The 12,153-nt window shown below is 46.6% G+C and overlaps 1 protein-coding gene across 3 annotated transcripts in view; it reads left to right on the plus strand.

Annotated features, from left to right (window-relative positions):
• The window catches only part of CFAP61 (cilia and flagella associated protein 61), a 1,725,308-nt gene that overhangs the window by 768,281 nt on the left and 944,874 nt on the right, over positions 1-12,153 (plus strand). For all 3 annotated transcript variants that reach the window (XM_069234340.1, XM_069234338.1, XM_069234339.1), the window contains one exon: positions 7,317-7,444. In XM_069234340.1, coding sequence (XP_069090441.1) covers positions 7,317-7,444 — 128 coding nt within the window. The remainder of the gene's footprint in view (positions 1-7,316; positions 7,445-12,153) is intronic.

The following is a 12,153-nucleotide window of genomic DNA, read 5'->3' on the forward strand; positions in this document are numbered from 1 at the left end:
GCACCCCACAGAGAGACGCAGGTCTTTACTAATAAAGCTAGACCCCAAATTGGGGGAATTGACATCAGAGGTGGGCCCAGTGGCTCAAGGCGGACTCTTCGGTGAGCCTTTTATCCAGGAACTCAGCAAGTTCATCAACACCTTCACATCCCTGGATAGGGTGCAGACGTCCATCAAGAAACTTTTCACCCCTCAGGTTTTTACCTTGGCCAGTCCAGGATGGGAGTGCTCGACTGGCCATCCGCCTCCGAATACCTCCAGGGGGTGAGGACAGTGGCAAGATGCCTCCCGCTTCGGGTCCTTCTACCCGACCAGATGATACCCCAGACACCGGGGGATCCAGAGGCACCCGCAGAGGGAATAACAACAATCCCCAAGGTGAGTGCATCATTGGTTATCCTTTGGGGGGCAGATTAGTGCAATTCTCACACAACTGGGAAAGCCTTACCTCAGACGCCTGGGTCCTGCAGACAGTGGAATGGTTTCATATAGAGTTCTGTGACTCCCCAGTACAGGCAAAAAGACCCCAATCCCTACTGTTCTCCATACCCCAAATGGATCTGATAGACGCAGAAATCTTCAGACTATTGGAGAAAAGGGCTATTTATCACCCCCCAACCTCTCCCCATCCTTCTGGATTTATCAGCAATCTTTTCCTGGTGGAGAAGAGGTGCGGGGGTTACCGCCCGGTTATCAATTTAAAAGAATTCAACGAATGGGTGGTATTCCAACATTTAAAAATTGAGGGCTTCCAACTCCTGCGGGACCTCCTGCAGGAGAATGACTGGATGGTGCGCCTCAATCTAAAAGATGCTTACCTAACAGTGCCTATTTTCCCCCTCATCGTCACTTTCTCCAGTTTCATTGGAGAGAGCAGATGTTCGAGTTTACTTCTCTACCGTTCGACCATTCCTCCACTCTGGTGTTTCACCAAGCTCTTAAGACCCATGGTGGGATTCTTCAGGTCCAGGGGTATCAGGCTCATCATCTACCTTAATGATCTTCTCCTCATGGATCAATGCCCATATCGTTTCCACGCATCTCCAGTTCTCCATTCACCTCCTGGAGTCTTTAGGTTTTGTCATCAACATGATGAAGTCAGCGCTGGACCCCTGTTCAGTCCCTCCAGTTTATGGGTTTCATAGTGGACTCTGTCAAGGCCACCCGCAGCCTTCGGGCTTGCAAGCTATCCAAGAAACGTCACAAACTCAGGCAGACTTTAGTCAGGGACAGTATCACCCTTCACCACCTGGCTCGCATTGTCGGACTTCGGTCATCCTCCATTGAGGCGATCTTTTCAGGTGTTCTTCACAATTGAGCCCTGCAACGGCTCAAGATCTCCCACTTTCGGAAGGGCCTCACATACTCTCAAATGATTCCCCTGTCAGAAGGAGCCAAGGACGAAATCCAGTGGTGGATCGCTCACATGGAGGTATGGAACTGTTGTGCCATCTTCGGCTCTCAAACAGATTTAGTCATAGAATCCGATGCCAGCACATCCGTTGGGGAGCACGATTTGGGGAGTTTACCACAGGCAGCATGTGGTCTTCAGAAGAACGTTCCCTTCACATCAACTATCTAGAACTTTTGACGGGCTCTTTTGCGGTATGCTGCTGGATGAAAGCCAAGCCTCAGTGCTGCTTCCTTCTAAAGATGGACAATGTGGCAGTGGTCGCTACATCAATCACCTGGGAGGCACCTGCTCGAAAGCTCTTTCCGACCTAGCGAAGTCCTTCTGGGAGTATTTCCTTGACAATCGAATCTCGGTGATGGCAGACCATCTACAGAGTACCTCCAACCAGGTGGCGGATTGGCATTCACGTCATTGGCATGACGCAAACTTCTGGAAGCTCCACAAGGAGGTCATCTGAGTGATCAAGAATCGTTGGGGTTATCTCTTCATAGACCTCTTCGATCCTGGGGAGATCTGGATGGATGCGTTCCTCCCAGACTGGTCTCAGGAACAGGGATATGCGTTCCCTCCCTTTGCCATGATAATAAGGATGTCATCCCACCTCCAGCGGCAGAAGGCAGAACTAGTGCTGATCAAACCAACATGAAAGTCTGAAGCTTGCTTTCAGTTCTGATGGAACTTTCTTGGGATTTTCCAATCCGTCTACCCCTTCTCCTGGATCTCCTACTCGATCCGTCAGGCATCCCCATCCCCTGATAGGGAAGGGTTCTCTCAGTCTTATGGCGTGGAGGATTACTGGGGATGATGGAAAGTCCCAGGACTTTCGCAAGAGGCTGCCTCTCTCCTTGCCAAAGCCTGGTCAGAGGGCACTAGCAGAAGATGCTGGCTGGGTTGGTGTCTTCAACAACACCTGGATCCCATGGGGGCAGGAGTTGTCCATGTAATTAACTTCTTAGCGTCTTTAACATCTGAAGTGTTGGCATATAGGTCGATTAATACCTTCCTCTCTGCCAACTCAGCGGGTCATCGCCCGATTGAAGGGCTTCCCGCAAGGCAACATCCCTTGGTATGCAAGCTGTTGGAAGGTGTTAGACTTTCGTATCCTCCCCAGCCTCGTTACTCTGCGCTATGGGATGTGAATAAGGTTCTTGCTCTATTCCGCGCTTGGCCTTCTAATAAAAACCTTTTCAGGAAACAATTGTTAGCTAAGCTAGCAACCCTCTTATGTATGGTATCATGTCGCAGAGTTTCAGATGTGAGGGCATTGGACTTAACAGGTAGAGTATTCACTCCTGAAGCATAACTTTTCATATTCACAGGTGTACAAAGCCTAACTCCTGGACAATTTCATACCCACAATTCCCACAGGCTCCGCAGCTGTGCATGGTCAGAGCGATAAAGGTTTGTGAAGTCAAGACAAGCAAACTCAGTCCACATGGAAAGGAACAACTTCTCATAGCCCTGACGAAACCTCATAGAGCGGTTTCTTCACCTACGATTGCCAGATGGGTTAAATGGGCCATGAGTGAGGCAGGAATAGACATTTCTATTTTTGGCGCCCACTCAGCGAGAGGCGCTATGGCATCTAAAGCTTTCTCTTTGGGAGCTCCCTTGGAGGATATCTTTAATTCAGCCAACTGGTCTTCAGAGTCTACCTTCAAGACGTTCTATTTTAGACCTATTCAGAACGTGTCCTCACTAGTGGTCAATAAGCTTTAAACTAGCCTAATCCTCGCCTCTGGTTCTGACATAGAATGAAACATTTCCTACGTATTGTAATGGAAAGTTTCAATTCTACTAAGGGCAGGAGGCGAGGATTAGCCCTCCCTTTAGATCATGGTTCCCACCCGACGTATCAGGTGAGTAAGTTAAATTGGCTTCTATATCTGTACAAAAGTGCTAATGACAAAGGTTTAATGTTCTATATACAGGAGTGCGAATGATGAAGGTTTTGATGTTTTAGATACTCGCATGTTGTTTCTACTGTTGTTGATACGATGTGGAACTTGGACAAGACTCAGTTGCAATGTTTGATTATATGTTTTCTTTAGAGATGGCTTGTGTTAAATCATTGATCTGTTACCTTAGGGATAGATACCATGAAACAAGAGTGAGGAAGTCCATACTGTTGCAGGTCGCAGGAAGAAAGAGAGGAAGAGACGTAGGATTGGGCTCTTCAGGATCCTGACGACGGCTGATTAGATGTCACTGTTTGGTCCTTCTTCGTTGTTGTTTTCCCAAGTTCTCATGGGAAATGCAGTTTATTGAGTGGTTCAATGCTTGGTTAACGCTGCTGTTCAAATAAAATGAAGAAAGAAAAGCCTAATCCTCACCTCTGTGTCCTTAATAGAATTGAAACTTTCCATTACGATTGCTAGGACATTCTTCATTCAAGTTTGTTAAGTTACAGTTGAGTTCTGATGTCATAATGCCTGCTGCAAGAGCCAGCAGCCAAAGGGAAAGGCAGGACGGACAGGTAAAGAAGCATGATTATAGCAGCTGTTTCGAAATGTTGCTTTTCTTTCTTCTGTTCTGTTTTTCTAGCTCTACAGTGGCAAGCTGAAAGGGGATATTTATGACATGTTTATTTTATTTTTTGCACTCCTTACATAAGTATCAAAAAGTTAGAATCTTTCTGCATGTTTCTACAAATTCCGAATTACTGCACCTTTCTTTTAAACTGAATTGTATTAAACCAATTCTAACATCTTTTTTGCCTTAAATATCTAACCGCTTTTTTGATGTGTTTAATTTTGCAATAGAAATTCTATTTGTATTCCTTGTTTGCAAACATGCTTTCTTTATTATGAAATAGATGCACACCAAGGATATAAGTAGTTTGTGTGAAAGGTGATGTTGTCGCGTAGGTTCTCCTTATCCTAATGAGAATACTGGATTCGGGCTGCAGAATCGCTTTCATTGCGGGAGACTGAGTGTGATCCCGCACCATGTGACACCTGCCGGCCTAATCCAGGTTTATTCTGGCTAACTAGCAGTGCCACATCTCCACCCAAAAGCATGGATGATTGGGGCAACTGGGCACATGACATAAATGACTCCTCAGGGGAATCATGGTCACTCAGATCTCACCCGTTTCTCTCAGTTACATTGGTCTCACATATGCAAGGCCAATCAGAGACAAAGTATAGTTCAATAAGGTTTTATTGAAGTAACTTCATCTTAAATAATAAGGCATGCATTGCAATAACTAGGACGATGAAGCACAATAAGATTGTGACAAGGACAGTAAAAAAAAAAAAAAAAAGCTACCAAATTGTCACTAGAATTTATAAGGATAGCTCCTACCTAAACTATGTTAGAGCACAGCATGTTCAGCTCTAATTCTGCCTTTCAGTTTCCCCCCTGGAGAGACATCATCCCTCACACCTGAGCAAGAGGCCTGTAGTCTACATAAGCAGCTGCAGCGAAGCAATCGGCATACAGTCATGGTCATCTGGCTGGAATCTCACTCTAACATACATGGGTCAAAGTAGTGTTTTTATAATAAAACAGCTGATGTTCCAAGAAAGGATTCCCACGTAAGAGTGTGTATGTTTCTGTGAACATTGGAGACAAAGCATACCACTTTTGCCGGCAACCTATCTTACTGCAGCCTTGAGAAAAGCACAGAGTGAAAGAAATTTCTTATTTAAGAACGCAGTGCTGACTTAGGCGAAGAACCGCTCGATAGAGAAAATAAAACAAGACTGCAAATGTGGCTACTGTTAAAGTATTATAAAAAAGCGAAAATAAAAACATATCTAGGTTAAAGTGCACAGCAGCAGGCCTAGTGTGCTAAAATAACGTATATAAAACTATAGCTAAAATGACTATACAACAATGGCATGACCATGTTGTACAAGGATTATAGAACCCCCTGCCATACATGATAAGGATATTGGAACCTCGAAGTTCCATAATCTCATAAATGAACTCACCCTCCAGCTTCGTTCCTCTATATGTTTGTGGAAATCATTTATACATTTATCCCACCTAAAACAAATATATTGTAACATTGGCCCTGCATTTGCACCAGGAATGCTAAGCAAGGATCAGTTATAGAAATTACAGTGGAGGTTGGCTTTAAATTAAACTTGCATCACATGGGCTAAGATGAAAGAACCCTTAAGTTTGCAATCTTGAAATGCTGTTAGATGTGTGCAAATTAAATTCGTTTTAGCAGATAGGTCAGAGTGTTCCCTCCAGGGCAAGCCTACTGGAATATTTCCTCATATCTGGGCAATGCCTTCAGCTTGTCACTTACATGTTTAGCCTAATAGTAGAAATTAAACACAAAGTCCTTTCCGACTGACCTATGAATAAATGGAAGCAGGGTCCTGAGCATGAAATATCGGAGAAGCAGTGTGCCAGAGCTTTCACATTCACCAAGGAAGTATTTCTGAATGCGAGGTGCAAAATAATACACAGAATCCTTATGCGGTTCTCTGCAACCCCCACATCTTTTCGATCTTGATAAAAACACAAAGTCTCATAAGTCAACATGTTGATGATGCCTTTATCCAGCCGTTTTTTCAATGTTTGCATAGAGGACTTTTGGTGTTAGACCCACCAAGAAAGCTCTTCTATGGCCTGCTCATCTGCTATTTGCTGGGCTTGCTTTTTTACTCGTGAAAAGGCGACCGCATTGACGGGTATGATGTCTTGTCATCATCATATTCAAGTGAATGGGTAAGGTGCTTAGTTTTGTAGCAGTAAGACAGAGGAAATATGTTGACTCTAAATCTCCAGCAAAATAATCTTTAAGGAATAATAAATAGGATGATTTGCTGGAATAGCACGGGTGATCTCGCAGTTATTTTATCTCAAATGATGATAGAGATCCAGTATGCCCTTGAAGCAACTGTAGCTGATATACGTGGTCGTACGGGTAGTAAAATACATTTGTGTATTTCATATACATATGTAATGTATCATGAATTGTGAATTTATTCATAGATTAATTCAGTGCTATGTAAATGTGTGTTATAGCGTTTGAATATCTGCAATTCGCACTGCATTGTGTGCCCTCTGTCTCTTCTATGTGAATTTCTGTTCTATTATCTTTTTGTTATTCCAGTTAAGCTAGTAGAAACCATATAAATACTGTGAAACATACAACAGATTTTATTTTGCCTCATAGAACTTTTGGTTTAAGATTGAGAAAACGAATGTGCCTTGTTTTTGTGAGCACCAATCAGCAAAGACTTGTATACACTCTGTTCTATAACCATAAAACGTCAATGACTCCCTGACTAGCTGTGTGTGAAACATTTGCTACTTTTCAGTGTAGCATGGCGCAGCAAGACGCTTTGTTCAAATTGTATCACTTTCTACAACTTCTAATATTTTTGTAATTGATCAACTTTACTAACTGCTTATACTGATAATTGGTGGTCGCTATCAATTTGCCACCCAGAGTTAACATTTGAAGGATGGCTTTGTTTGTGTGTGTGTGTATTGGTATTCATGTAACGTGAAGTGAACCCACCTTTGAGCCAACGGAGCCGTGTACATAAGACGAGGAGTTCGGAGGCGATCGCAGTTTGTGTACATCAAGTTAGGATTGCCCAAATACATTTTACACCCAGTTAGATAATGGGAGGTTCGGTGATTTGACCAGAATCGCACAGTGTTAGGTCTAGCACCGAGAAAAGGATTGGAACGTGGGTCCTCGGGTTCAAAAGGCATCGGCTGGATCCTCTAGGCCTGATTTCCTGCCCTGCCTGGCAAAATTACCCTATTGAAATTATGCAAGAATTTAGCTTCACTTTAAGATCAGGACACGTTTTTCTGGGCCGGTAATAATCCTTTTAACTTAGTTCCATGATCATACATGTAATATTGTAATGTGCCTTAAAACATTTCAGAGAATATTTATTTCTTTTTCTTTTCTTCCCCTTAGATAAGCTATGCCTTGTATCACATAAATCGGAAACTCACATTGGAACCTAAAGTAACTATTAATGCCAGAATTGTGGTGGTTGGCGCATCCGATGTTGGAATCTCCTTTCTGGAAACGCTAGTATTTTGGTATGTTTGTTCTTCAGTTCGTTCATCCGTATATATACAGCTAATAAAAAGTCTTCTGTGTCTGCTTACCACAGTTCTCTACAGTACGCCGTTCAACACAACGAAATACAGGGAGGGAATACCTAACTCCTTTCTCAGATACTAATCAAGGAATACCTAACTCCTTTCTCAGATACTAATCAAGTTTTTATCTAGTGAATCTCAATTTTTTCCAGTACATCTACAGTAAGTATTTTTCCAGTTACTATTTCGCCAGTGTCAAGTTCAGTAAGTGAACCTAAGACATCCCAGCTGTATTTTTTCTTGTTCCATACCCACCAAGATGAGAACAATGTCAACATACTAATGGAAACACCATAGGTTTTACAGGTATTTCTAAATCATGAAGCACTTCAGTAGCTCCAACTATGTCAAGTGCAGTAGTTTTCTTCAGCAGCAGCCCACATATATTGTATTGCACCATTTATACAGCACTTACTACCCTTGTGGGGGCCCTGAAGCGGGTGCTTACATGGGTAGCACAGTACGCTATGTAGGGTGTGTAGTTGGAAGGATGTTGTCTTTGTTTTGATCTTATGTAGAAAGTGTTTCCATGTTGTGCGTGATGACCCCTGAGGTGTGTTTATTGTTTAGTGGGATGCCACATGTAGCACTGTGTTGAATGATGAAGTGTGAGTCAGATGCAAATCTTTATGGTTGTCAGTATGCTGGTTGCTGTGAAGAGCTCTGCAAGTCCCTTTAGGGTATTTCATATATCATATCACAGCTTAGCTGGTTACTGCACTGTGATGTCCAATATAAGATTTCTGATGGATACAACTACCTGTGGATTCCTCACCTAATGAATACTCCCATGGCGCCAGCATTCGACGGAAATCTTCTTACTAGCTTCTGCACGTCGACGAGGACGTCACATTAGCCCACGCGACGCCGTCTGACGTCATACAGGCAATAAGAGGTCCTCGCCGACGTCAGTTCCCTTTTTTCCGTGCATTCGAAACGGTTATCTTCGAGGGAGCTACTGTTACTTTCATAGTTACAGTGTATTTTCTGCTGCGTGGATTTTCTCTGCGGTAATAATGTCTCAGAGGAAGTCGGGTTTCAAGCCCTGTCGAGAGTGTGGTGGCAAGATGTCCGTTACTGATCCTCACTCCGACTGTTTATGGTGTTTAAGCTCCGACTACGACGTCGCAACTTGTGATTCATGTCAGCACATGAATCCGAAGGCCCTGAAAGAATGTGAGGCTAAACTTTTCATGGCGAAGTCGAAGAGAAAGGAGAAGAAACATCATAAGAAGTCTTCTTCACCAAGGTCTCATCGGCGTCATCGAGACTCCCAGCGCCGTAGGGATTCACGGCGTCATTCCAGCAAGGAGTCTCGTTCGAGGTCGCCTTCGGCTCGGCGTCGGAAGACTTGGGAGGTCAGTCCCACGGTCACGCCACATCCATCGACGCCGTTGCCCTCTCCGACGTCACCGACTTCGCCTGGACAGGCGTCTGTGGTTGAGGTGATGCAGCCTCTTGTGATGTCTCCGGCGTCGCGGACGTCGAGGCTGGCGTCGGGGTCGCCTTCGATCCAGGCACCCCAGTATCCAGCTTTTCCCGCCCCTGGAGCCGATAATACCGCATTTCGGAATGCGATGTATACCATCTTTCAACAGATGGCTCCAGGAGGTGCTCCGGCTGGTCCTTCGGGGCCCTTGGCCTTTTCATTGGGTGATCCTGCGCCTCTACGGCCGGCACCCTTTATGCCCTTTCTCCCTTTAGGGAATGTGGGCTCGGCGCCGGTGGCCGCTCCGGTGGCTCCAGAGGTTTTGGCCCCGGAGGTTTCCATCCCGTCGACGTCAGGATTTTGTCCTGTGACCCCGGCGGGTCCATCGGAGACTCCAAGATTTCTTCGTCTGGCTCCTTCCTCGGCGCCGAAGCTGCCTGTGGCGCCGGATGCGGCGTCGGATGGTTCTGGAGATCGGCGTCGATCTTCGACTTCGGCGGAGGCCATGTCGACTCCGCGTATCGAGGAAAGACTACATTCGAGGAGGCGTGCTCTCTGTCTTTTGGAAGAGCAGGAATACCAACAAGTCTTGGAGGAAGGAGAGATTGAGGACTCTGGTGATGGACTGCATGGTCTGGATACAGCCAGTGGGCTGGATACTTCCCCTGAGTGGGACCTTTCATCTCCAGGGAAATATACGGAGGAGGCTGCTACCTTTCACGCTGTGGTGAGGAAGGCGGCTAACTTTCTGGACCTGCCTTTGCCGGTGGCAGAGGCGAAGCAGAATTTACTGACTGAGGTACTGCATCCGGCCTCTGCTGCAGCGGAGCCTCTCTTGCCATTTAATGAGGCTTTGCTTGATTCGGTGTTAGAGGTGTGGAAGAAGCCAGTATCTTCCTCGGCTGTTCATAGGGCTGTGGCCAGGAGATATCGAGCTGCACCATCTGACCCTGGCTTTCTGTCTAGACACCCTACGCCGGAGAGCTTGGTGGTGCAAGCCTCCTGTTCCTCTAGGTCAGCGCCTGGATCTTTCCCGACGGTACCAGGAGACAGAGACTCTAAAAAGCTGGATGCACAATCCAAGAAGATATTTTCCTCTTGTAGTTTGGCGTTGAAGGCCACCAACGCGACTTGTATTCTGGGGAGATACATCCTTGCTCTCATGGACGATATTTCATCTTCATTTACGGAGCTTCCCCAGGGACTCTTGAATGTTGTCTCGGATGCCCAGGCTGCCGCAACCCAGATTATCCAGTCTGGGCTGGACACGACCGACTCGGTGGCTAGGGCAATGGGCACGGCTGTGGTGGCAAGGAGGCAGGCCTGGCTCCGTAACTCAGGGTTTTCTGCGGACGTGCAGTCGACCCTGTTGGACCTCCCGTTTGATGGGGACAAACTGTTTGGAGCCAAAGCAGATTCGGCCTTGGAGAGATTTAAAGAAAGCAGGGCCACAGCCAAATAATTAGGGCTGCAAGCCCCTTCTTCTTCTGCCTCCTCCAGATTTTTCAGGAGGTTTCGTGGATTTGGGTGTGGCTCTTCCTCCTCTTCCTTTCGGGGGAGATTCCAGCAACCCACCTCTTCCCTCCCCTATAGATCATTTAGAGGGAGGGGTAGGGCCCGCACCAGAGGAGCCTCTCAGCAGCACTCTGCCTCTTCCTCGTCCTCTGGAGGGGTGCAGCAGGGAAAGCAGCCTTAGGCTTCCACCATTTCCCAATCACTCCTCTCCTGTAGGGGGGAGGTTACGGCATTTTCTCCACAAGTGGGAGACTATTACATCGGACACTTGGGTTATCAGTATTGTGGGAAAAGGCTACACCCTTCCCTTTCGGGAGTTACCGCCCCCCATCCCGCCCCGCCCATCTTATTGTTCAGAAGAACACCTCCTGTTGTTAGAACAGGAGGTTCAAGTCCTCCTTTCAAAGGGCGCGGTGGAGTTAGCCCCAGAGCAGGAAAGGGGTCGAGGTTGTTACTCAAGGTACTTCCTGATTCCCAAGAAGGATGGTCGGTTGAGACCGATCCTGGATCTGAGGATCTTGAATTGGTTCCTCAAACAGGAAAAGTTCAAGATGCTGACCCTAGCTCAGGTGCTTTTGGCGTTGAACAAAGAAGATTGGATGGAGTCTGTCGACTTGCAGGATGCTTATTTTCATATCCCGATACTCAAGTCGCACAGGAAGTATCTCCGGTTTGTGGTAGGGTCGCAGCACTATCAGTTTGCGGTCCTCCCGTTTGGTCTTACTTCAGCACCTTGAGTCTTCACGAAGGTGATGTCAGTGGTTGCGGCAGAGCTCAGAAGGAAGGGGATAGCAGTATTCCCTTACTTGGACGACCGGTTGATCAAAGCCAAGTCTCCGGATCTTGTGTCGCATCATCTGCAGTCAACAACCCAGTTGTTGTTCGACCTGGGCTTTTCGGTGAACCTGCCCAAATCTCACCTGGAGCCCTCTCAGCACCTCCTGTTCATAGGGGCAGTACTGGATACAACATTGAATCGAGCCTTTCATCCACCTCAGCGGATTCAAGATATTCAGGAGTTGGTTCCAATGTTTCGAAATGGAGCGGTAGTTCCAGTCCTCAAGGTCCTTCGTCTGCTCGGTCTGTTTGCCTCCTGCATACTGTTGGTCATGCATGCTCGCTGGCACATGAGGGCTCTTCAGTGGTGCCTCCGAAGGCAGTGGTCTCAACACAAAGGAGATCTAGAAGGTGCTGTCAAGATCTCCGGAGATGCTGCTGTGGACTTGAAGTGGTGGATTGCGGGCAACAATCTTTCACAAGGGAAGCCGTTCGCGCAGTCACCACCAGTGACCACGGTCATAACGGATGCTTCCACTCTAGGGTGGGGAGCTCATCTGGGGGATCTGGAGATCAAAGGGCTTTGGTCTCCAGAGGAACAGATTTTTCATATCAATCTGTTGGAGTTGCGGGCTGTACGTCTGGCTCTCAAGGCCTTCCTCCCTTCCGTTCGTGGTCAGTTGGTACAGGTCCTGACGGACAATACTACCGCGATGTGGTACATAAACAAACAGGGAGGAGTAGGGTCGTACCTTCTCTGCAGAGAAGCTCTTCGACTATGGTCCTGGGCAAAGGACCATCAGATTTGCTTGGTAGCAAACCATCTGGCCGGGGTCTTGAATGTACGTGCGGACAGTCTCAGTCGCCATTTCTCGGCCGACCACGAGTGGAGTCTCCATCCAGATCAAGTCAGTTTAATCTTCCA

The sequence above is a fragment of the Pleurodeles waltl genome, chromosome 5, assembly GCF_031143425.1.
Source record: "Pleurodeles waltl isolate 20211129_DDA chromosome 5, aPleWal1.hap1.20221129, whole genome shotgun sequence".
Taxonomy (NCBI): Eukaryota; Metazoa; Chordata; class Amphibia; order Caudata; family Salamandridae; genus Pleurodeles; species Pleurodeles waltl.